Source organism: Scleropages formosus, chromosome 3, assembly GCF_900964775.1.
Source record: "Scleropages formosus chromosome 3, fSclFor1.1, whole genome shotgun sequence".
NCBI lineage: Eukaryota > Metazoa > Chordata > Actinopteri > Osteoglossiformes > Osteoglossidae > Scleropages > Scleropages formosus.
The window spans coordinates 4,737,560-4,763,539 of NC_041808.1; the positions used below are offsets into that span (position 1 = coordinate 4,737,560).

General features: G+C 45.8%; 1 protein-coding gene and 1 non-coding gene across 3 annotated transcripts; both read left to right on the top strand.

Annotated features, from left to right (window-relative positions):
- The first annotated feature begins 98 nt into the window (after window positions 1-98).
- Window positions 99-18,333, top strand: mta3 (metastasis associated 1 family, member 3). Of its 2 annotated transcripts, XR_001965924.2 has the most exons (20): window positions 99-366; window positions 2,224-2,291; window positions 3,337-3,430; window positions 3,514-3,640; window positions 3,774-3,837; window positions 4,072-4,189; window positions 5,352-5,454; window positions 5,747-5,846; window positions 6,027-6,215; window positions 6,882-6,956; window positions 7,123-7,181; window positions 7,295-7,416; window positions 7,788-7,942; window positions 9,252-9,474; window positions 12,743-12,835; window positions 13,368-13,550; window positions 14,516-14,547; window positions 14,664-14,785; window positions 16,719-16,800; window positions 17,294-17,551. XR_001965924.2 is itself a non-coding variant. In XM_018747421.2 (19 exons), the coding sequence occupies exons 1-19, from the start codon at window positions 339-341 to the stop codon at window positions 17,445-17,447; spliced, it is 2,109 nt and encodes a 702-aa protein (XP_018602937.2). In that variant the 5' UTR covers window positions 99-338; the 3' UTR covers window positions 17,448-18,333. The 2 variants fall into 2 exon arrangements, 1 of the variants encoding a protein (XP_018602937.2); XM_018747421.2 differs by lacking the exon at window positions 16,719-16,800 and having other exon boundaries at window positions 17,294-18,333.
- A 1,897-nt stretch (window positions 18,334-20,230) lies between these two features.
- On the top strand, window positions 20,231-20,324 carry trnai-uau (transfer RNA isoleucine (anticodon UAU)). Its single transcript has 2 exons — window positions 20,231-20,268; window positions 20,289-20,324. It is a non-coding gene; the product is annotated as a tRNA-Ile (tRNA).
- Window positions 20,325-25,980: the final 5,656 nt, after the last annotated feature.

Sequence of the window (25,980 nt, forward strand, 5' to 3'; positions counted from 1 at the left end):
GAATTGATGTATGCATATATATGCATGTATGTGTGTTTGTGTACACCCCCACCCCCACCCCCAGGAAACAGTACCCCGCTGATGAGGACCCTCCTCTCCTCCCCTCTCCGACTCTCTGTATTGGACTGTAGATGGGGGGGGTACCTGACGCTCATTCCCTGGTTCACCCTCCCCAAAAAGACCACACACACACACACGTGTGTGCGCGTGTATGTGTTTTAAAGCCTTTCTTACGTGGTTTGCTTATGTATGATCATCATCAGAGCGCGCGCCTGCGAACACTGACACCGCAGCACTGACACCGCGACTCTGAGCGCCGACACCGCGGGAGGGCAGACATGGCGGCCAACATGTACCGGGTCGGAGGTATGTCCGCATGTCCGCGTGTCCGCATGTCAGCCCGCTTTCCTCCCGCATCGACAGCGCTCCGGAGATACACACGCACACACACAGCGGGGGTTCAGATCGGCCGTCTCCGCCGTCGCTCCAACCGAGGGTGAGAGGCTCGCGATCGGGCGATTCGAGCCGCCGCGCGCCGCTCATCCGGACGATTCGCCGCCGGACTCCCGAGTGGATCGGGCCTCCATACAATTACTGCACCCTGGGCTAAAACCCGCACTCCCCGAACCCGTCGCGCTCGATCCGAGCCCCGATCCGTGGCAGCGAGCGCTTTGTCCTCATAGGCGCGTCGGATTGCGGTCTTTCTTTGTTTTTGTGCGCTTTCTGGCGTCGGTCCACGCGCGTCCGTCTGGATGCGCTGCTCGGGCGACGAATCAAACCGGATCTGCCGGAGGATCCGCTGAGCGGACACGTTTCCCTCGGAATGAAACAATGTGTCCACGCGGGACGGGGCCGATAACGTTGTTATCTGTGTGTCGATACACTGTAAAGGACAGGCGCGTGTGTTCATACACTGCTGCTGGACTACTGTGTGTGTGTGTGTGTGTGTGTGTGTGTGTGTGGAGACATGATTTGTTACAGCGCGGATACGGTTCTCATACATTGCGGGGGAACTGACTTTGTTTGTACCTCTTTCGCTTTCGTTACTGAACACATTGGTGATGCGATGTAGCGAAGGTAACCGGTGTGTGTGTATGATCTCTAGGGGTGTTTAAAGCAGTCGTTCTGTGTGTGTGTGTGTGTGTGTGTGTGTGTGTGTGTGTTGCCCCGATGGATGGAGCTGGGGCTGAATTTGCGGTTTCTGTTCCCCGTCAACACACACCGCGTGCGCACAGTCAGTGCTCACACTGTACACTTATACAAAGTGTACAGTGTGAGCACTGAGAAGTACAGCATGAAATGGCACATGACACACTGGATTGCGTTGCACTGGGGTGAACACTTGTTCAGTGACACCCCCTCCCCCTTCTGTGTAACTCAGTGAAAACAGAGTAAGGACTGAGTATGGACTCCCATCCAGGACTAATGATGGTTTGACCAATGATGACTGATGGGAAGCCTGGCTGGTTAAACAATGTAGGAACAGGATCTTTGCAGTATAAACCGCAAGGCCAATTTGATGTCACCGGTGTGTGGTTTTAACACTTTGAACATGTTGAGATTGTATTTCCTTCGTTTTTAATGCCTTTATTTACCTGCATCCTTGTGGAACATCATCGGAACCAGAACCACAGAGCAGCCTGATCTCGGTCAGGGAGTCTCCTTCGGCAGGTTGACATTGCTGGACGTGTTCCATTTGGGGTCAGTCCAGTCGAGCACGACAAGGTGCCTCTTGATTGCAGCTTAATGCTGAGCTATGGGTTGTTGTGTCTACACACACACTGGGGCTTATTGCTTGGGCACATAGGTTCACACACGCCTCACAGCTGTGGCCTTGCAGAGCTCAGGATCCACATTGATGCTCTTGATTCAAAGGGTTTCTCTCTAATGTAGTCATCTGCTAGTTTACATGGCCAACCTGCTAGTCAAGGAGTCCATTGTACTGGTTGGCCTTCCAACACGAGGACCACGTCTCCCAATGAGACTCATCCTCACTAACGGATCGGCCAGCGCTGTGCGTTCATAAGTGGGTTTTTACCGAAATTCATTTAACACAGAGAGATGGTTCATCAAAAATGTTGGACTTTTCTTCATTTCTTCTCAGAGTTTCAGGAGACCTCAGTTTAAATTCATTCTTTTTTTTTTAAACAAATATGATTTATGCCTGATGACAGTGCAAGTATTTAAAATGTGAAAGATTTCAAACTCTTTCCATCATTCCAGACTATGTTTTCTTCGAGAATTCCTCCAGCAACCCATATCTGATCAGACGGATAGAAGAGCTCAACAAGGTACTGTAGCCTCAGGGCGGGGGGATCTTGGTGGGGTCACTCTGAGGCCAAGCTACCTCGCTTCAGACACCCACCTGGGAGCTATTTTCAGTGCCAGGGTTCAGGGAGGGAGGCAGTGGCTTCAATTTTCAAGTTTTCATTTTCACACCCACCCCCGTAGTGACCCTTTCTCTTTAGTGACAGCTAGGCTATATTTTACCACAGATAATAACCCGGAACCAGGACCACCATATTTTAGCTCTATTCACTCACTTAAATCAGTATTTCCTGAACACCTTTGACCTCCAGATGTACAGTAAATGTGCTCTGCCCAACTGGAGCCCAGTGCTCCAGCTGAGGGATTGATGATCACCTCCTTAGGTGGTTCTGGGGTTCTGCTGTTGGAGGAAAACTCGTGTATGGAATGGCTGAAGGTCTCCAAAGGAGCCACTGCAGCATTCATTATCCTTTACCACGCTGACACCCCACAGGTCATCATGACCTCAGTGTTTCAGTTATTCCAAGGCCAAGAAGTTAACAAAAGGAAATGTGTGTATGCCCAGGAGAGGTGGGCACCCACTGGCACTTGGACCCCCAGAGGTTTCTTTTTTCCCTTGACTTTTAGTTGGGAGTTTTTTGTTCCTTTCCTCCATGGCCAGTAGGCATCTTTATAACTTAGATAAAAGCATTGATAATGTATTATGCTAATCTGTAGTCAATTGTCTTCTTTGTTTCTTTTCCTTATGCTTTTGTTCAAGTGCTCTGTGTCACTGCGTTAGAAGAGCGCTCTATGAAAATACATTGAATTGAAGAAGTTAAATATTTAAAAACTTGGACGGGACACCATAAACATATCCTGGTGTCATGTCCTTCAGACAAGGGTTACACCGTTTAATTTATAGTCAATGTTAGGTGCCGTCAATAAAAGTCTGATTAAGGATTAAATAAAAATGATTTCATACAGAACTTTTGAGATGCAAGGTTACATCATTAACAGCGCTCTCTTTGATTTGGTTGTGGACGTGGTTTCAGTGGATGACCTCACGACGTGCGTGCTGTGTTTCAGACAGCCAGCGGGAACGTGGAGGCCAAAGTCGTGTGCTTCTACAGGCGCCGAGACATCTCCCACAGCCTGATCCAGCTGGCAGACAAACATGCAAGTAAGTATGTGTGTGTGTTCCCCATATATTCATATTGCCCACCTGTGACATGACACCCCACCCTTTTCCTGCTGCTTCCACAGAGGACCTGGAGGAGGAGAGGGAAAGTCCCAGTGAACCCGAGCTCAGCGACAAGCAGAAGCATCAGCTCCGCCACCGAGAGCTCTTTCTGTCGCGGCAGTACGAGTCGCTCCCGGCAACGCATATCAGGTAGGGCACCGCTACCTGGTAGCCCTCCAGCTGCTTCCTCACCACCTCCTTAGTCACTTCACCCCTGTAATAGAGGAAACCAAGCAAGCACCTTGTTATACATGGTGTGTTTGACTGTGTGTATGTCTGGCAGGGGCAAGTGCACCGTGGCCCTCCTGAATGAAACCGAGTCAGTCCTCTCCTACCTGGAAAAAGAGGTATGCTAGTATGGGTTCTGTTGCCAGGGGTAAAGGGGTCACTGTGTATATGGACAGAAGATGACATAATGGTTAAAGTCACTGATTCAAATCTTAGATGTTCCTCTAAATGATTCACTGATGAAATTTGAAACGTGGGTCCAATGGAAGGTGGTGAGTGGGTGTGGGTGAAGCCTAAGTTTGGCTGTAGTTATATTTTTTTGGACGGCAACCCCTCCACTTCTCCCGTGACAGGATACGTTCTTCTACTCGCTGGTGTACGACCCCACGCAGAAGACCCTACTTGCGGACAAAGGAGAGATCCGGGTGGGTCCCCGTTTCCAGGCCGACATCCCAGACATGCTCCAGGAAGGTGAGTCCATGTGCGGATTCCAGACTCCACCCGGCCTCAGTCCTGCTTTCAAACCATGGTAAGCAACTTCTAAAGGGTATGTAGCACCCACAGGGAAAGATGTGTCCGGTATCTCCATGGAGAGACTCACACATTGTCTCCATGGAGCAGGGCTACCGTTGTGATGGAAGATGATATGATGCTGATGTTGTTCTGGAAGTCTCAAATTTGTACTCAATCAGTGATGATTCAATCAGTAGTAATTTGTAGGCCTCCTGTAGACATTTTACTCATCAGCTTTCCGGTCACATCCATATGAGGAGAAACAACCTTCCTCGCACTGAAAGATGTCCATTGTGGTGTTCACCCGTTTTAAAAGATCCTGTCTGAAGTGTGTTCCAGCTTTTAAGGACCTTACTTTTTCCCCCAAAGAACAGAGTCCTGTGAGCATTTCAGTGTGACTTCAAAAAAAGGCTGAAGAAATTAGTCTGACACAATAAATAATTCAGGGTCGGTTACTCCAGGGGTCATAGGTCAGCTGTGGAAAAGGGCTTCTGTTTGAAGGTCTGAATTGTGAGTCTTTGCCTTCAATGATTTGCTGTGTGGATGATGAAAAGGTAATGTGAGGAGGAGGTATCTAAGACGCTTTGTCCTGGGAAAGCAAGCGATGCTGTTTATGATGAAGGCTGTGCGTTGGTGGGTATCCTCACAGCAGCTGTCATTTGTTTAACGGGTTACACAAACTCTGTGTCCATTTGTCTCATCGGTTTGCCAGTTGGACCCTATCACAACAGCACGTGGACTTGGACAGAGGACATTTGTGTTCTTGTGAAATGTTCAGTAACCATTGAGCGACCACTTACCACCAGTGGTGCTGAGAGGTGCATTCTGGGTAGTCCAGTGGGCTTCATGCTTTTACTCATTCACTTCCTGTTGTTTTCTTTCCCCGTTGCCACCCCCCCATGCTGAGATAAACTTGCATTCCTTCTTTTTTGCCATTTCATGGTTCACATTGTTAATCATTTCTAAAAATGATTTTGGCCCCAAGTTATGACAGTTTTTTTTTTTTTTTCTTCCTTTTACGGTTGAGGTCTTTGCTCTGGGGCCTCAGCATGATTAATGGACTTCATGCAACAGTAATGATTACGTCTTCACTGGACCCTCGTGTGTGTCGCTGCCGCAGGCGAGTCCGATGGCCGGGACCAGTCAAAGCTCGAAGTGAAGATGTGGGACCCAGAATGTCCACTGACCAACAAGCAAATTGACCAGTTCCTGGTGGTTGCGCGGTACATCAAATTCCTATCACTTTTAACCTCTGGCTTCTTCCAGATATCCTTGCCTTCCCCCTCCCCTCTCTTTTGTTCCCCACTGTTTTCCCATCTATGTGATGGTATTGGATGCTGTTTGTTGCATGGTTGTAATGAGTCATAGTGGGGTAATGATGAAAAGCAACGTTGAGTTCTTGTTACTCAGTCCTGCACCATAGCCTGAGGCTTGGCAATTTCAGAGTTGCTCTTGACTGTGGATGGTGATAGTGATAATGATTTCAGGGGTCATCCCATCCTCTGCTCTCCACAGTGCGGTTGGCACCTTTGCCCGAGCGCTGGACTGCAGCAGCTCTGTCAGGCAGCCCAGTCTTCACATGAGTGCAGCAGCAGCCTCCCGAGACATTACCCTGGTAAGACCTAGTGATACTGGTCTTTTGATGGGTAGTGAGACCTTCCATCTGCATCAACGCTGTTTAGCACATAGTACTCAGTGACTTCTTGACCACATGATCTCTGAGGGTAGCAGTAATGGATGACACCAGGAGGAGTGGGACATGTTCTGGATGCCCGGTGACCTGTGCTCCCTGCAGTTCCACGCCATGGACACGCTTCACCGGCACGGGTACCACCTGTCCAGTGCCATCGGCATCCTCGTGCCACAGGGGGGACCTGTGCTCTGCCGTGACGAGATGGAGGAGTGGAGCGCTTCGGAGGCGAGCCTCTTTGAGGAGGCGCTGGAGAAGTACGGCAAGGATTTCAACGACATCCGGCAAGACTTTGTGAGTTACAGTGGGTGGCGGCAGAGAGGCAGGGTGGGGGTTGAGGGGAAGAGAGGGGAAAGGACAGTGTGACTCGGTGGAGGGGGATGCAAATCGAGGAGCTTCCTGATGAACTTGTTGTGGGAGGTCTAAGTTGAGAGCAAAAGAGAAGAGCAGAGTTTAAGAGCATGACTGGGTGAAAAGGGCTGGCTGCTGTAGAGGCTGAGGGACTGCAGATGGTTAATAAGATGAGGACAGCAGATCTGGCCTTCAGAATTGTCTCTTTGGAGGAAGGATCTATGAGGAGACAAGTAAAGAGGTATCTATTCTCTGTCAGAGTAGCAGCAAGAGCTCTCTGGATGTTGGAGCACTTCCTGGTATCTGCGCAAGGCAGTGGTTTGACCACGGTCAGTTGGATATCCTGTTGATGTGTATCCATCCCCTCAAGTGATTAAACGTTGAGTTTAAATGTGATCACTGGTGGTTTCTGCCTTTGGGAGCAGCCTCCCCACACACATCAGTTTGATAAGTTTTCTGCAGAAGCGGCCGGTCTCAAGTCATTAGGTTGACTTCACAGTGGTCTAGCGAGTTCATAGGCCTCATTTCTCACCCTGTCGGGGGGAAAGACCCCCTAGGACATCTCCCAGAAGGCCGTCTCAAGAACATTTTCCTCTGCTCTCCTTCCAGCTGCCATGGAAGTCATTGACCAGCATCATAGAGTACTACTACATGTGGAAGACCACGGACAGATACGTGCAGCAGGTGAGGCTCTGCTGGGGTCAGCCTCTTGTTGTTGGGCTTGTGGTTTATATCATGTGATGATGGTCATGTCAGGAAAAGTTGTGTTAGAAAGAGAGATATTCACACAGACTGTTCAACGGTCTGCAGGACGGTGTGTGAAACAAATTGCTTTTCCCTTCTCTGTCAGAAACGACTAAAAGCAGCAGAGGCGGAGAGCAAATTGAAGCAAGTTTACATCCCCACATAGTAAGTGACGTTTGTCTCACTGCCTGTGGTCAGTGTGTATGTGTTTTTGAAGGTGCCGCTGTTAGCTTGCTTGACTGTGACCACCATTTCACTTTGGCTGTAACCCCCTGTAGCAACAAGCCGAACCCTAACCAGATCTCTGTGAGCAATGGCAAGATGGCCACTGTGAACGGGGCTGCCAGCCTGGCCGGGCACCAGACGGCGGGAGCAGGGCGGGCATGCGAGAGCTGCTTCTGTGAGTAAGGCAGGAACTGCCACACAGGAAACAGGAAGTGATGGCAGCAGTAGGAAACGGAGGGAGTTCCTAACGTGGATTTGTAAATTCGACTCCGATACGAGGCAGCACTTTTGTGCACAGTCACTTATTCATAGGGTTTGCTGTCCTTCAGTGCAACAAACAGGAAAGAGAGAATTTTTCATGGGAAGATTGTTCTCTTTTGTGGGACCGGGCATGGTGGGGGTTTCAGGAAGCCGTTAGCGCTTCCTGCTTAGTGTTGCTGCGATCTGCACTATGGAAAGTTAATATCAGGGGGGTTCAGAAGAACTAGTCTCTGATCATGTGATGTGTTAGCTAACTGCTGGCTCTCCCCTCTCACCCACCCCCAGCCATGCAGTCCTCACAGTGGTACTCCTGGGGGCCACCCAACATGCAGTGCAGGCTCTGCGTGTCCTGCTGGATGTACTGGAAGAAGTACGGGGGTCTCAAGATGCCTAGTCGAGCCGAAGGGGAGGAGAGGGAACCGCCAAGCCCCACCCCTAACGTAAGTACCCCGCCCCCTTCACCGCGGTCACCATGACAACATCATCGCTGTGGGGAAATTGTCAGTGGCTGCTGCTACTGTGTTCTGTTCCTATGGCGACATACAACTTAGTTTGACATGTTGTTAACTTGATTATGAGTATCAATATTGATAGTAGCTGGGCCACCACATGCTGAGGAGTACCGCCGTGCCTGTGACGAGATTAGATATTGAATTATTGAATTTATTATTAACAGGAATGTAATATAAAAGGCAGTAATTGAATATAACAGAAATCAGTATTTAGACCACATTTGTCACCATGGCGACTCCTCTGATACGGTCCATATTTCAGTCAGAACAGCTATAAGCTGCTGATTTTGCTCCTTGATCACAATCTCAAGGCAGCAGCCATATTCACTGAAGAAGGAAAACAGTGATATTTGGTTTCACCTCTGTCCCATTGGCCTCCTTAGGGGCAGGAATAGGTGCTGTAGAATGTAGGGGTGTGTGGAAAGCAGGTTTGAAAGGTGTAAAGGTGGGCCTTACGTGAACGTGTGTCCGTGGGGTTGGTGTGGCAGCAGAAGCGCTTCAGTGGCACTGAGTCAGAGGAGATTCTTGCAGAAGGTTCCCTTTCTGTTGTGCCCATTTGCATAATGTTTGTTCATTTAACTAATGCTTTCTCCAAAGCGAATTATAATGTTAAATTACCTACAGTTATTACACATTTATACAGCTGGGTAACTTTTTTAATGGAGTAATTTTAGAGTAAGTACCTTGCTCAAGGGTACTACAGCAGTAGGTTGGATTCAAACCTGCAACCTTTGGATATTAAGGCAGCACCGGCTCTAACCACTATGCTGCCACTGGGGCATGTGGTAGCATCTTGTGAGAGCAGAACAGGACCATTTTGAGCTGCTAATTGAGCAGCCTGGGGTGATCAGTAATGTGTGTGTGTGTGTGTGTGTGTGTGTGTGTGTGCCTGTGCACAAACGGGTCTCTCAAGTGCCCTGACTGCACTTTCCACAGGATTGCCGATCGATCTCAACACCCTTGGGAATGTGTCAACAGGAGTGTGAATCACTGACATTGCAACCACCCTTCTCCTCCCCCCTCCCACTTGTTCTCCTTTCTCTACAAATGCAACTCTGCTCTCCTTTTCCTCTCACACTCCAACTCTTTTACCTGATTTATCTTGCATTCTGTTGTTCTGCATCTTTCTCCTGCATAAACCGTCTTGTTACACCCCAAAACACTGTCCCCCACACCTCTCTAACCCATTCCATCATCTCTCCCATGCCCTTCTTCGTCACTCCCCTCCATCCTCCAGGATCTGCGGGCCAGGGCTCACGGCGCTCGTCAGTCTTCTCACCTGGCCCCCATGCGGAACAGCGGCAGCCCCAGATCCTCGGTGAAAACCAAGCAGGCCTTCCTGCTGCAGGCCACACGCCTCACCAAGCTGGCCCGTCACATGTGCCGTGACATCATCAGACTGCGCCGGGCTGCGCGACGCCCCTTTGTGCCCATTAACTGTGGCGCTGTAAAGGCGGAGTGTAAGAGCTCTTTCAATTCCTAACTTTGGTCACCATCTCCTCACTTCCTGTTGCCATTCCTCCTTATTTTGTCTTTTACTTTTTATTGGTCTTATTTTAATTCTAATTATTATTATTATTGTTGTATTGTTTTTGTATTTTTATTTCCCCCTGACTCCAATAAAGAATGCCTGCCCCACATTACTTTGTGTTTATCATTTTTGTGATGTTTTTGGTTTTTGTTCTGCCATAACTGTCACCCCAAACTGAATCTCACACATTCAGGTGTCATTTTTTGTTGGGTCTTGGGGGTTTCCGGTACATTGAGTGTGGTCATTATGGTAAAAACATAGGCAAACACACATATTCACAGGCAAACACACACAAATGCTGCAGACAGACAGTGGGGGGGAATCCAAAAAGGTATGAATTATTTTTACTGATAGCTCAACAGACTTAGTAAGACATGAACTCCTGTAGTATGAGCCTTATGAGTCTTATATTTTTACGATCAGTCTGTACATAGCCAAAACAGTGTATTTTATCTACTAGAAGTTATATTTTGCACAACATGCTGTGACACTCACTGTTCCAGGCTGGTACACACACTTAAGGTAGTGTTCAGGGTTCATAGGCCACATTAGTCTGATATATATATAAAAAAATGTGTTTCCTCCGCTTGAGCCCATTTCTTCACGATAACATGGCTTCATTTATTCTTTTTCATAACCTTGATATTAATCTTAGAAAGATGCATCTTTCAAGTGTGTGTGTCTGACTGGATATCTTTGTGGATGAGATTGAGTATGTAGTATACATCTATCACAGAGTGTGTGTTCAGCCATTTAACTGTTTTTAATTGCTCACTTAATCATGCACACATCAACAGCTGAGTGTGCCTGGCCCTCCATGCCTCGAGTGGGTGGGTAAGTGGAGCAGTACTCAGCCTTTGTCTCCACCAGTGAGTATCAACCACCACCGGTGTCCTAGCGGTCAACAATTTCCTTGACTCTGATTGGTTCCCTGTGTCAGCGGTTCTGTTGAGTTCTTCTTGAGGTCATGTTGACGTCTCCTTGAAGTAGCTGTGGGCTTTATACCCAAAAGACACTCTTTCACTGTCCATGCTAACACCTGGCCCACCCATAAATGTGATTAAATGAGCCATAAATCCACCAAGCACTGAAACAAGAAACCGAAAACTACAAAGTTGCGACCCATAATTTCTTAATGGGTGGAGCATTTGGTTTGGTTCAATTTCTACTAGTGTCCAGTGTATATAATTCTTCACTGTTTGTTTTATATGTTCAGATTTCTTTGTTTCCATCTTACTTTCCATTTTTCCCTCACATGATTTCCCCATTGCCCTTGTCCTTGGTGTGTTTGTGACTCCCTGCCCCCACAGACTCCATGAGTTTCAGTGTTCCCCCAGTCTCACCTGTTGGCACTCGGGAGCACGAGTGGCATCCTGTCCTGTCTGTCTCTTGTTCTTTTTGTCACTTTCTGTGGGCACAAAAACAATAAAATCATGGCTGAAAGTACATTTCTGGAGTCTGTAATTTCCTGTCTCTTGTTTGCCTGTTGGTCACATCTCTTACGTGCAATTGGCTCATGGATGAGGCGGAGCTCTCCAGGCTCCACCCTATGACAGCCATGGCGCCGCCCATTGATCGCTACCATTTTGTGCCACTCACATTGTCGGCCCTTTCCATAGTGTCCTGCCACACTTCACCAAACATAAGCTCTGCATCTTCATTCATCTGTACACTAGTGTGATCATGTCTCAGACACTGGAATTATCAGTGTTAGGTCCAAGTTGCCTAGGAACAGGGTTTGTCTTCCCATCTATATCTCAGCATTGTAGCAATGTCCTGTGTTCTGTCTGCCAAACTGATGCTGAATTGTTATAATTTTGATGCTTTTAAAGATGAGGTGTTGCTTATTGAACAGGTTTCCTGGACCCCTGTGGCTTGATAAATGTGATACAAGGAGGTGGAAGGAACAATAATGTGGAAGGAAGGATCATGAAACATGCTTCTCTTTTTATGGCTCCGCCTCTGTCATTGTGCATTGTAGATCACCCTACCCCTGTATCAAAGTCAACACCAATCACTAATTCCCTCCCCTGGTTACTAAATTCTGGCATTGTAGGTTTGCGGGTCATCAGGTTCTCGGGTTGTTTAAACCAATGACTGGATGAAAGTTCACTTGTAGATACATGATGGTCCAGTAACTGGTGGTCCAGAATGTTTCTGGAATGACGGAGTGTAGACACTGCTGTCTCGAGGAATGCAGCTGAAGAACTCTGACATTTCTCAGGCTAAAGGTATAAGGGCAATGTCTACTAAAGGTTTAAACCCAACATGTTTTCTTCCTACTGTAGTTATTCCTCTACACAGTGTCCACTGAAGCTGTCAATGAACACTGGACTTATTATCCTTCAGATGGTATTCTTCTCAAATGTTACAATTCCGGTAATCTGTGCTGAAAAAGATGTCTTAAGCTAGTAAATGAAAATGGTAGTAATAAACTCCTATTTCAGATGTTAGAGAACTCAACTAAACTCTGTCTATAAAGCCCCTGAGAACCTCTTCTTTCTTGCCCAAAAAGCCCTTTCTGAAATTAACCCGAAAATTGATTTGTCTCAGACGATCTATAAAACTCTAGCCTCTCAGTTTGTCAAAGCCTCGTTTCTCTAATCATTTCCTATTTTCCTGCTTGGCACCATGTCATTTCTAGAATTGTTAGCATGGCAGTTGTCTAGCAGAAAACACAACCTGGTCTTCAAACATCCAGGGAGATATACTCTGGACACCCCAGCATAAAACCCAACTGGAAAATGATCGGACGAAACGTCAATGGGACTCTGCAGTTCCAGAGTATTATTATGTTAAAATTAACATAGCATCTGGCCTCAAAGATGAGCAAGATGACGGCAATGGCTTCTCAGATGATGCCACTCTGCTGTAGAGACAGTCTAAAGAGGGTTTCCAGTCCCTCAGAACTTTAATATGTTCCTAATGAACCACAAGGACCGGTGGAAGGTAATGAGTGCTACATTAGCCAGTATGATGGTCTGCAGTAATGCCATTAACATGGGAAGTAGGGTGTGTAAGTTTTTGTGGTCATGGGGTGTGGTGGGTCAGGTTTCAGTCCCCCTTTGGGATAGGACATAAATCATGGTCCTCCATTATCATCCTGTGAGTGAGTGTTACTGTGTGTTTGACATGCGTGTGTATATATATATATGTGTGCTCCCTCCACCACGTCTCAAGTGTTGCTGCTCCTGCAGACATGACCCGGGCCTCTGAAGGACTGGGAGGTCGACCATCGCAGATCCGGACCTCAACAAGGAGCACCTTGGCCAGCGTGCTGCAGTATCTGGGTGAGTGGGATACACTCAAGCACACACACACACGAACGGACAGTCAGTGCCACAAACATAGTCAGAGAGTTTTCCTCTTTCCTTGTGGAGAAGAGGCTCACGCCAGATCAATGGCGTCAGCGTCCCTCAGGGCGCGACGTCTCCTGCAGGAGCCGATAATGTTCGGAAGATTTCTGCTTTGCTTAGCTGCTGTAAAGTTTAGCATCTCCTACTGCTGAGTCCTCCGTCTGCAGGATTGTCTCATGGGGGGGGGGGGGGGGGGGGGGGGGGGTGCAAAGAGCTCCCTGCAGAGTCATTTACCCTGTTCCGCTGCAGTGGTGGACAAACTCCATATCACACATTGCTCTTCCCCCGAATTCAACCCAAACCTCTGACTCTTCATGAGCCGCTGCACTAGTTTATGGGAGCACTGATTTACCATGGCCTCTTTGCTGGACCTTATTGTGGTGCCTTTGTGATGGTTGCAGTCAGATTTTACATGATGGTTGAGTCATTCACTGGGTGTGAGAGTTTATTGCCCCATGTGTTTTAGAGTCCCGCCCGGCTCCCAATACAACCCGGAGCCCCCGCACGCCCGGCCTACAGGTCCCACCACCCCGACGCCTGCTCTCCTCCCTGCCCAGTCACGGTCCGCTCGGCATGCTGGGAAAGCGGAGTTACCACCATCACAGCAGGTTGGAGACAGGCGCAGAAAGACGAGCGAGCGCAGGACAAGGTGAGCCGTGCACACACACAAATGCACACCCACACGTGGATGCAAGGAGATGTGCATACATGCATTCGAGGTCAGGATGAACCTGCGCCACAAGGTTCCGAGAGGATAAAACTAAAGAAGTGTTAAAACCCAGTGGTGTAACAACTTGTTAGGTATTGAGAGAGCAAAAATATTAGTAATAGTACTCAGTGGAGTTATACATATATACTGGGGGGGAGGGGGGCATATCAAGCTTTGTTGAATATTGGGGCAACACACACCGCTCACCCCTCTTGTTACACAAGTTAACCCCACCCCCTGCGGTTAGATGATGGTCTGGAAATCACTTGGCCCTGGTGGGGAGCAACGGTTTAGAAATCCCTGTTTAACGATGACCCCAACTCATCACGCTGCACCAGTTTCCGTGCGGCGGCAATTAGTCCACATGTTTTCAGAAAAGATTGTCTGGATCTGATTATCTGATTATGTGCCAGCCCCACTCCAAGAAGGAAGCCTGGAATAAGTACTAGAATTAGAGGGGTGGGAGGAAAAGGCTGGTGCAGGCAGCTGGGAGTAAAAAAAAGGCCTGGAGAAATATTAAAACAGGGTGCGAGAAAGATTTAACAAGACAGAGTGTGAAACTGGTGTAAATCACACCTGCTTGTCTCCAGGCCACAGCTCGGTGATCGTTTGCTCATTAGCATCTGGACTTCATTAGTGACCGTTACCCGGGGGGGGATCCTGCCAGTTGTCAATGGGACGTGGGGGGTGTCTCAGAGGTGACCCCTCCTTTGTATTGCCACTGAAACCCTAGTAACACTAGTTATCAATGACACTGTTAAGCATGATATATCAAATAATTTGTCCTGCAGCAGAGCATCTTCCACACTGACTGTTGCTAAGCAACAGTGATAAACAAATGTTGTTTTAGAAGATCCTGTCATGTTCTTTTTGTCTGTCTGGCGTGTCTTTGGTTTCCATTGCAGAGAACTCAGGTCACATGGTGGGAACCCTTTTGGTGAGTTACTTTCATTTTTATCAAGATTCATACCCAGTTCAGGTGAAATAGTGTGGTGGCACAGGGGCACCTTGCAGGTTAGTGACACCTTCTGACTAATTAACTCCTACCACCAGCACAATGGGAGCAGCAACAGCAGCAGCGGCTCCCGGACTGGCGGGAACATGTTCCGCAAGAGACGGCCTAACTGGATCGATGCCCCCGACGACAGCTTCTTCCTCGTCTCCCGGGAGATCAGGTGGGAAAGTCCATTCCTTGGTATCACAGAGCAGAGCTTGCACCTGTCCGTGCATTTCACTTTAATCATCACAGGTCTTTTGGCATGAAAGAATATTACGAACCACGCAGTAAAAGCTGCACACTGGTACTGCACGCTGCAGGTCACTGCATTGCATCATGGGTAGAATCCCAAAAACAAGGGACTGGCATTCAGGAGGGAGTCTTTGATTGGCACCCATAGTGATAATTTCTTTAAGTGGCATGAAACGGGTAATTAAATTGCTCTCAAACTGATGCGTTCCTCGTTTAACTAGCGGCGACAGTTCTTAATGGCGGGAGCGTTGGTGTTTAATTACCAGATTGGCCACGCTCATTGGGACGGGTCGCTGAGCGGACGCACATCAGCCTCAGACTGGGAGACCTCTGCCTTTAACAGAGAGTTCTTCTACTCTGGAGCACAACTCATCCGCGTGTGTCTGTCAGGAGATCTCAATTACCCATCTCATGATGTTATTCTGAGTGTTGCTTACATTGACCCATACTTTACTTTACTTAGATTAATTCCCTTGGCTGCCACTTTCTCCGGAGCGTCTTACAACATTAAGTTACTTACAGTAATTTAACCATTTAAAGGACTGGGTTGCTTTTACTGGTGCAATTCAGATTAACGACATGGGGATGTGTGATTCAGGCTTAGATTCTGCGGGGATGGTCTAACCAGCATGCCATCTGCTATATTGGGATTAAAATAACTGTTAGCTAAATTATTAACTGAACATATTTGTCATGGGCTTTGAACTGGGGTCAGCAATGGTCATGGCCTCTCATTCTATTCCCATGATTAAAACTGGGGCCTGATCAGTGTAACTGGGCAGCCGGTCCAACAGGTGGTGTAATGATCAGAGCCACTGTTACTTTTCAAGAAACGTCAGCTAAATGAATAACGAATAACAGGAATTGTAAGGGAGTAGAAGAAGTAATGTGTTCTGACATCAGTGTTTGAGGGAAACTGCTGCTGGTTTTGACGTTTACACTCTAAGCTCATCTTAGTGAGGTGCTTCTAGTGGGATTCGCCCAGGAGACCGCGCGTACCTAGAAGCGGGTCTCGTTAGCGACCCCGCCGTCGCAGAATCGTCCCCTCCGTCCTCAGGGAGACTCGCTTGCCTTGTTAAGCACTGCTAATTATGGTTCCACAGAGGTATAACCCAGAGGGAGATGACTTCATGCTTTCTGTGGACGCACATCTGGCAGTTCATCTGCTCAATCTCAGTGCTAACGCCTCTTCTTTTAGCGCAAATGCGCTGCCAAAGCAAACCCAAATGTCCGAACCATAAACACAGAGGTCTCCATAACGCTGTAATTATTATCTTTAGTTTTCTGCAGAAAGATATGTGCACTGTTACCAAAAAAGGGGCCACTGAAATAGCACATAAAACACGTACGACGATTATGCTATTTGTGGCTATAAGCTATATTTTGATGGGGGCTAGTTATGAATTTGTAGAGGGTATTATGCACATGCCAAACGAGTGGTAGAGGACTGAGGATGTTTACGTGCGGGGTGTCATTGCATGATGGGTCGCAGCAGCAGAATGTCCAGTGAATGACAGGCTGCTGGTTTTGGTGCAGTGCTACGGTTGAGGAACATCTGGCCTTACGGTTTCCCCGGTTTGTGGGTGCACAGAGCTCAGCTTGTCTGCACGCATCTGTGCACATCTGCATAGACACATGTGCCAGCAGGCTGAATCTGTGCCACATGGAGTCTTCAGACCCTGGCACACCTTCACACCTCTGCACACCTGATCTTCTGCATCACTTTAGGCTAACGGTGCCACCTGTCTGATTTTTACCTGACCAGGGTAATACACCAGGTGGGGTGGGGGTGTGGCTGTAGCGAGGAAGGGCACTCGAACAAAGGCAAAGAGAAAGGCCGAAATAAATGTCTGTTCCAGTTTACAGCTCTGAGAGGATTCAGGAGGAAGGAAAATTACCGCAGACTGATGATGGATAGAAGTCTCGTGAACATGAGCTGACGTAAGATCATCAACATGCGCCGGGAAAAATGCGTTTCCATTAATGTGGTGTCCGAATGAGCCATGCTTTTCTTTCTCTGCCCCTCTTGCGCGGACGCCATTGCTAAATATAGAGCCCCGGCGGTCTGAGGAATGAGTCTTCAGCTGCAGCGGCAACTGAAGATGGATGATTCTCAGTCTGGAGCTGAGGGCATGAGAGTCATGTTTTACACCATCTTATGTTAAGAGAAAAGGAGACATGGTCCAAATAAGATATAACAGTTAATAGCAGCCCGCGGTATGCCTGTGTTTGCATATCTGCAAGGGGAGAATGTGTGTATGTGTGGGAGATTTCCACTTGTGTGTGCTGTTTCTTCTCTCTGACCAGAAAGGTAGAAACCCATGGAAACACTCTCTGGGGAGGGACACCACCTCCTGGGGTGCCATGTCTCCAAGCCCACACAGTGCTGCTTGGGAGTCGCCACATCAGCACGCTCTTTTGTCGCCCCCTGTAGGAAGGCCCGGAAGCTTCTCTCCCGCTCCCAGCTGAGGCGAGCCTGCAGGCAGCCATGTCAGCAGATCGCACTGCGGAGGGCTTCCCAGGGGCCCCTCCAACATCCTCCACACCTCAGCCTGAGGAACCGGGGACCGATAGTTATCCACGACTGACACCTTCCTGGCCCCAGTTTCCTGTGCGCCAGTGACAGAACTCGCGCGCGTACACTGCGGCCCCATGACATCACTGGCGTAGAAGGAAATGATGCAGCGAAGCTATTAAAAACGATGGTTTTTAAAAGTGGAGGACAGGCATGGTGACCCCGAGGTAGCGATGAAAAGCATTGCACCTCCAGCAGATATAAACTCAGCCATTTTTTTTTCTTTTACTGTAAAAAACACTCTCCTGGAGAGTGCATCACTTCTTCATTCACACACTAAGTGTAAAAACAGTAGATGTTAAATGGTTTTTTTAGATATGCTTTTTTCCAGGTCTTATACTTTTATTCATGTTTTATGTTGGAACCGGTGAGAGTAAACCAGTTGGGGGGGCTTTTGCTCTGGGGTTACTTGGGGTCTCTCACCTGTAGATGTGTAATTACTAGTTGTTCTGACAATGAAAAGTATCAGCAGGATGAATGCAAGACATCATGTGTCCACACCATCCATTGTCAGCCATATTACGGCCTTCTGGTCCAGCATGTCTGTTTGGGGGGCCTTTTCACACACCAAGCTGTGCTTTGCACATGCACACTACTCTCCGGTGTAATCTCATCTCCGTTCACCCCGCGCAAGTGTCAATCATTCTTCTCCGCAGGAACAGACGAGTCAAGGGTGGAATCAAAAGTAAGCTATTAGTCCACATGGTTCTGGTCAGAATGTCACAGCGGTGTGAACGCAGACTGAACACTGACTCCTTCCCGGGTGAGAACGTTGAAGATAAAACCTGTTTTCTTGTTCCAGACTTGCTAGCACTGTGCTAACAAATTCTCAGCGATTACATTCTGTTATTATTTACTCATTGTACTGATTTCTCCCCCCCTCCCCTTAAACATTTTTGTTGTGCTTTCCCTGTAGGTCATGTTTGATGTTTAATATTCTCAAATAAAACATACTGTGAGTTATGGCCTTGTGTGTGCTAGTAGTTTACATATTATCCTCTAAAATGAAGTGGACAAAAACACGTCCGGACCATAAACATTTACATAATACTTAAGCTTCCAAAAAAAAATTGTCATTCATCAAATGACAGTTTAATAATTATGTTGATGGTGCCTGTCGTGGGAGCCTAACACTGCTGTAACAACTTTAATTCATCATTTTACAAGCCAAAGCACTGAGGTACTTTCTTTCAATGGCTAAACGCTATTTGTTTTTTTTATGTTACTAAAAGCACAACTGTAATAAACAATGCATATAAATATTTCAATAATAAACCAAATAATCTTTGAAATACATTTTTCAGTTGTTAATATACAATTAATATTTCTGCACCCAGCAGTATCACTTAACAGTGCAAACTTCTGTCCAGAAATGTCTAAAATGTATTGATAAATCTGCTGTACCAGCTCGAAAAGGGGAAGTGGTCCATATTAAATGGTCCATAGGTTACTTCAGCTGATTGGTTAATGAAAACTTTTTTATTATTATTATGAATACATCACAATAGTACAAAAGATGGCAACAAGAGCAGAAAAGTATAACAATACTGAAGAAATAAAGAAAAAGGTGCCAGGGAAGTACAAATACAGTTTAGATGAAAATGTTGAAAGATGAGTTTAATAGTTTTAATTGCCTTTTTATTAATGAAAAGTAGTGAATGGTTTGATTTCATTTAAGAGCACTTTAAAGTCAGGTTTCTTTAATATTAGGGAATTGCATTTATGGAAATTTGGTTAATACAATTAGATTTGATAAAATGAAATCATTTGTCATCCTCTTGCAGCAGTCAAAGAAACCAAACAGTACATGTTCCCACAATAGTGACAATGGTTTGTGATGCTGTTTACACTGATGAATTTTTGTCAGTGTTACAGCACACGAGCTCTACCATAATTGAACTACTAGAAGTGCAGAAGTTTCAGATTGCTCTTGACAGAATATACAGTTTCTGCCAATTTATTTATTTATTTTTTTACATTTCTTAAAATAATGACTTGTTGGGTAAATTCCGAGGATCGGCTTAATGAAACCTCTGAGTCTGAGCTTAAGCAGACATTTCTGTGGCAACAACCATATTTTCCTCCATCACACAGGCCTATTACCCATAGGAATTGTATGAGTGGATGTAGGATATGAAAGTTATGTCTTGTTGAACTAAGCCACGAATAGCTTTGCTATTGTTTCTTAACGTTAGAAAGAAGAAAATCTTGGCAAATTAAATAGATGAACGAATAAACGAACACGCTGCAGCATTATACTTCCGGGTTACTTCAGCTGATTGGTTAACGAGCACGTTGCAATCGTTGCACTTCCGGTTCTTTTAACTCAGTTAGTGCAAGCGGTGCACTCGTTTTACTTCCGGTTCGCTGCCTTAGGAACCGTTATTATGAGGGGAATGTGGTTTTTTTTTTTTTTTGAGTCTGTCGAATCGCAAAGTCGCTAAAAACACCAACACGCAGGTCTCTCATTCGGGACTCTGCTCCGGTTTCCAGCTGCCCCCCGTCCAGTAGCCCGTTCACACAACACGACCACCGGTCCCGCTCGGAGAGCGCGGTGTTCAAAACGAAAGACGCGCCGGAACAACAACACCGACGTTCCTCTAATAAAGACACAAAAATGTGAAAAGAATAGTTTAAGCAGCCATAACAAATGTTGACAGTCAGCAGTGCGAAAAAGCAACGGCGTTACGTGGCAATGAAAACCACAGATACAGTATTGAAAAAGATGATGAGACGATGACGTCGCGCATGATAGACGCGCCTCCAAAAGGCGCGATGCGCGCAGGCCTGAGCGGAGCTCCAGTGGCGCAATCGGTTAGCGCGCGGTACTTATACAGCAGTTCAACGCGAAGCGATGCCGAGGTTGTGAGTTCGAGCCTCACCTGGAGCACAACATTTTGGAGCGCGCGTGAGGACATGGCCAGGTAGCCTTCAGTTATACAGCCAATCGAAATGTGACTTTGAGCCCCGCGTGTGAGCTCGAGAAAAAAAAGTCTTGCGTGCTGCGCTCACGATTCCGTGGTGGTGATCTAAAAAATCTGCTGCATCCTTTCATCAGTGCTCTTTCACCTGATCATGTCAGACGAGGATGACCAAAACAAGAATCTCAGAACAATAAACTGACATGTAGTAAAATACATAAACGCTTACAATAGGAATATTGCGAATGCAAAGAACTGATCATTGGAGCCCACATAATGATTAAATAAAGATTCAATTAAAAAATGACAGCCTTCCTTACAGGGGGTGCTACATCAGTGAACAAAACGGTCAGTTGAGCTCCCAACCCCCCCACGTATCAGGAGTGAAATAAGCCACAGTGTGTTCTTCAGGGCGTCCAGAAGGAGGCGCTATACCACAGCATCGTCGCGCCACTTGACAGCTGCGCTTGTTGTGCTGCACACCAGCAGGTGGCGCTGCAAGCACATTTAATAATGAGCGCCATCTCCATATCATCGAGGGTGTTTTGCGTTGCGATTGAGAACCTTTTTGGACCTGCAGTGTCACAATAAAACAGAGTGAAAGTTGAGTTTCAGCAGCATTTTTGTGCTATATTTGGACTTTTTAACATACATTTGTATGACACTTTTCTCCAAAGCCACCTACAAGGGTATATACCCATTTATACAGCTGGGTAATTTAGAGTAGGTACTTTGCTCAAGGATACTACACTGGTGGGAATCAACCCTGTAACCTTGGGGTCCAAAGGTAGCAGTTCTAACTATCATACTACCAGTTGTGTTGTACATCTTTCACCTCTCTGAAAGGAAGGGGGTTAGTTCACATCTTGGGTGTGAACTCTACATCCTTGATTCAGGATTTACACAAATTCTTAGGTGGTGAGATCATATTCATGAAAATTCACAATGAATCTTCTCAAAGAAAAAAAAAAAAGGAACCACTGAACTCTACGACAAATGTCAGTCACTTGGAACCTGCTCTTCAGATTCACGTGTTATCAGTTACTTTTACAGCATGTTTACTGAGCTGAATTTTTTTTATAGTAATAATTTGTTTCGGCTTCCCAGAAGAGGTTAGGATTGTGGTCCACATCATTAAGAGGGTACAAAGGGGACAAAATTTCCCTGTAATCAGAGACATTGTTTTCCCAGGCCCAATCATTTTTTTTTTTTTTTTTTTTTTTCAGAGCAGACAATAGCTCCTTGAGCTGCAGTAAACCAGGTGCTCTTCTCACTTCCTGTTTTGTGACACTTACGGTGCTCGCAACACCTTTAGAAGAATGTGTTTGTGTGGTGATCATTGTGGTCATCAGCTGCATCTGCTTTGGTTTCACTGCAGAAATTCTGTGGAGCTGCCAGACCATTAACTTCTTCATTATGCTGGTCCAGGGCCTTCAGGGCAATGCTGGATGCTTTTCCTCTCAGCCATTCTGTTGTGTCATTCTTGGATGCAGACCTTCAAGATGACTGTGTATGAAATTAGTTCCGCTATCATAAAAATCCATCCATCCATCCATAGCTGCTGATTGCTTTACTTATGTAGGCCTGCAACAGAAGGCAAAAGCTAAAAACATGAACACTGAGTTACCTTTCATCTGATATCTCCAGTATCACAAAGTGTTTACCAGTTAAAGGAACACAGCATTAAAAGAGGATGGAAGTAAATCATATCAATAACACAATAAAAATAAACAGCACTGGTTATGATACACACACTGTAGGTGTAGGATAATTCAGTGATCATGGGTCAAGTAACAGAGTCAGCAATTTAGCCAGCTAATACATGAGTCATGTTGTGTACACAGGGAATTGATTTCTTTTGCTGGGTTTCTGTGACTTCCCTCCATCATGTTATGAATCAGCACTGTTTGGTTTCTTTATCTCAGCCTCACTCTAAATAAAGAGCTGAAAGCAACCCTCATGGTGACCATCAACATGGGTTATATTATGGTTTACATTTACAATTTAGCAGCTGCTTTTCTCCAAAGAAACTTGCAATTGTTTACTCATTTATACAGTGGGGTAGTTTTACTAGAGGAATTTTAGGGTAAATAACTTGCTCAAGGGTACTACAGTTGGAAGTAGAGGCTGAACCTGCAACCTTTAGGCACAAAGGTAGCAGCTCTAACCACTATGCTTCCAGCTGTCCTGTAGTATCAGTTTTCTGACATTTTCCTCCAGTGTGATTGTGCTTTTTGACCCATTAATACAGTGGTAAATTGTTGCAGTTAAAAGCCCAATTAAGCACCTTTTTCGAAGGTGCAACGGCAGTGCTTTTCTAGCTGATAAGTTTAAGTCCTTGACCACTTTTCAACCTGCTGGCTCCTGTGGTGCAGTAACGTAAGTAATGAACCTCATTACAAATGGGAAATGAAAGGCTGCTTCTCATAACGGAATTGCTTGGTGGTCAGTGAAGCGTGTGATGTTTTTCGAGGCACTTTGAAAATCTCCTGATGATCAGATGTGGTCTTTCTCCATTGACGTCCCTGCATGGAATGAGTCTGTGCTGCACAAGTGAAAAGCAGGAGGTCACAGCCAACTGGCGGTAAGCTACCTGAGTTAATTTTACTTCCTTTGTCATGAGAGCAGTACAGCATGTTCACTGAAATTGGCACACATTCAATCAGCATCAGCTTTTTGGCTCACTCCTGGTCTTAGTGTGGTTTACGTCTGATGACTCCTGCTACACCTAGGGCACTGACTGAAAAATTTGTCCTGGAGGATCTCCTAAGTTCACACATTTGCCATAATTTTTGGGGTAATTTATTACGAGTGTAAAAAATACCTGACTTATTTCCTGGCATTATCACACGCACCAAGTGTTGCAGAGTGATCGGACAATGATTAGACGTCACTCTGGATTTCCATGACGCCCATGAGTCGAACTGTCGTCACAGTGACTGCTGTTAATCCAAAATTGGAGTGGTAAAACAATCTCGACAGGCTAAGGCCTGCCCGTTAGGTGTATTGTGGATAAACTGTAATCTGACTGGATACCAGCAGTTGATGGCAGGGACTGGTGTTGACTTGTGCTTCAATCTCTCAAACAGAGACAGGCGTTTGGTCAACTGCCAGGATTGCAATTATTGCAAAGCAGCATGTTTGTCATAAGTCTTTTCACCCCCTGTAAGATAAACATTTTTCCCTTCAAGCCCCACCTGGTTTCCATGGTAGATTACCATACATGTTTGCGCGTGTCTGCATGTTCCAGATGTGATCTCTTGCAACTGTGAAATTCAGTCAGCCACCAGCAACCCAAAATTCCCATCCTCAGAGTTTCCTGATTGCATCTTTTCAGGATGGAACAGATAACATCCTGCAGCAACTCACAGGGGAGCATCAAGATGGAATTTCTGGAGAGAGATTCTTTTGTTCACAGCCCCTCGGCCGTTTCCTAGAGGGCTGCCACTCGAATTTTGCTCCTTCCTGGTTGAGCGCTGACAGTTGCCAAGCGCTCAGGAGAGGTTCTGGTGGGTCGAGAGAACCTGAGCACCTGGCTGAAAAGATCCAGAAGAGAAAAGAAGATGTTTACAAAAACATCTCAATCCATTGATCCAGATATATTGTAGAACAGCTAGGAAGTCACTGAATTTACTACTGAAACACTCTGTCTAGGACCTCATGGACTAAAGAGAACAGTTATGTTTGCATTTAACTGAATAAATTTGGCATCTAAAATTTCATCTAAGAAAATAGCAAACCGAAAAACCATTAAAATGAGATTAAATATCCTCTTCAAAACAGTTCTTTGGCCTTTTCTATATGGGTTTTTCACTGAAGTGTGGTTCACAGACTTCAATTTTAAAAATATGACAAATCCTCTGTTCAAAGGCTTTTAAAAAAGTATTCCGTGTTTTGAAGGAGAAAACGACCAACGTGAGCAATAAACGCATGACGTAAATACGCAGCAGAAGCAAAAAACATTCAGTACACAGATTCTCGTTTTTTTTTTTTGTCTTTGATGTCTGTATCAGATTTTTTAAAAACTTGTTGCACAAAGGTTCTTGATGCTTCCAGTAAAGAAACGACAGGGGAAAAATGCTCTTAGTTATTTTGTGCCAGACAGATTTACGAATGAACCCTTTGCAGCTGCGGTTAGCGGCTCTGGGCAGGCAGCACCTGCAGAAGTGCAGCGGGACTCGGAATGTGAGTCAGTGCTCTCCCGAGATGTCCATCTCATTACATTTTACCGTTTTGCATAGCTGTAGTTATAAAGAACTACTCTGAGTCTTTCCAAACATCCTTCTTGCTCTTTAAATCCTTCTTTGGAGTTAGTAAGGGACTTATTATTTATACACATGTGCATGTTTTAGTGCGCTCTCATTTGTGTTTTGGTATCAGATCACATGCCAAAAAAGTATGGTAAATGCTATGAAATGGGTATGAAAAGTATGGAGGGGTAAAAGGAAAGGGAAGGGGGCAGAGGAATGCTGAAGTGCTCACGTCACCGGCTGGCTCGTGGGTTTCCTTAAAAACACACACCATTTACGTACAGCTGGAGTGCTGAGGTCTGGTTGCTATAGTGACAGCTGTGCCGACTTGTAGCCTGTGTTTGGAAATGCATACCAGAACCAAAGTAAGGTGAAAGACTGCAGGGTCTGCGCAGATCTCATTGCTCATTCATAAAAAAATGAACTTGCCATTTATTTCCCTCCAGTTTTCTGCATTTTGTTTGATATCCACTTTCACTACTCCTCAGAAACTTTCCTTCTCTTTCACACAGCAGATTTCTATACAGGTAATTAAAACAACTTTTCTTGTATTGCTCTGGATGACAGTAAAGATAGCTGCCTATCCTTTCAAAATTTACACCCAGTCACTGTGCAATCTCATTTACAACATCTCATTTAAAAAAACGAATTCCAGTGAACTTGTAACGTGAACAAATACCCCATATACAGTAGGAAATTAACCTGACAAATAAAATAAAAGACTAGCTTGCACATAAATATTCATTAGAAAATCCTGGCACTTGTCCAGAATAAAACAAATGAGTTAAAACACCAGAGGAATAGGTAAATTGTGCTTATAGCCTGATGTCCTTCTAAATGCATCACTTGGGTGCATTTTATACTCTAAAAGAAAAGGGCAAATGTGGCAAATTACAATAATCTTTTGTTAACTTTGATAAAATTAGCAGTTGACCCAGTTAGTGCCATATATGGTCAGGACTTCCTCTAATCAGTAATATGGGTGGGGCAAGGATTGAAGGTTCTTGGTTTATTCCTGTTTCTTGGTGCCTAAACCCAAGACTGTATTGTCACGGAACACCTGGCAAATCTGGAACAAGAAAATTAGTCATCACTTGTCTCTCTGAGCAAGAGTGCATCAGTCCTGAGACTCGGTCTCAAACACCTGCTAACGCTCACACTGACTGATGGTTCGTGTACTATGATTGAGTGATGTTTTGTGATGTCTAGACCCTCTGCTAATCTCTGCTGGCCCAAGATTGTTTTAGTAAGGAGCTCCTGCCTACAGAATTTACTTTTCACACTTTTATGGTGGGCTTCTGTTCTGAGAATCAAGACTTGTACCATACAGAGTGTGTTTTAAGTGTGTCCTCTGAATGTTTGAACTGGGGTAGGC

Bases quoted from the DNA above. Each gene is read 5' to 3' on its own strand.
- mta3 (XM_018747421.2), top strand. From the start codon at position 339: ATGGCGGCCAACATGTACCGGGTCGGAG. The intron at 7,182-7,294 runs GTAAGTGACGTT...AACCCCCTGTAG, and splicing joins CAAGTTTACATCCCCACATA to CAACAAGCCGAACCCTAACC. The intron at 12,836-13,367 runs GTGAGTGGGATA...CATGTGTTTTAG, and splicing joins CAGCGTGCTGCAGTATCTGG to AGTCCCGCCCGGCTCCCAAT.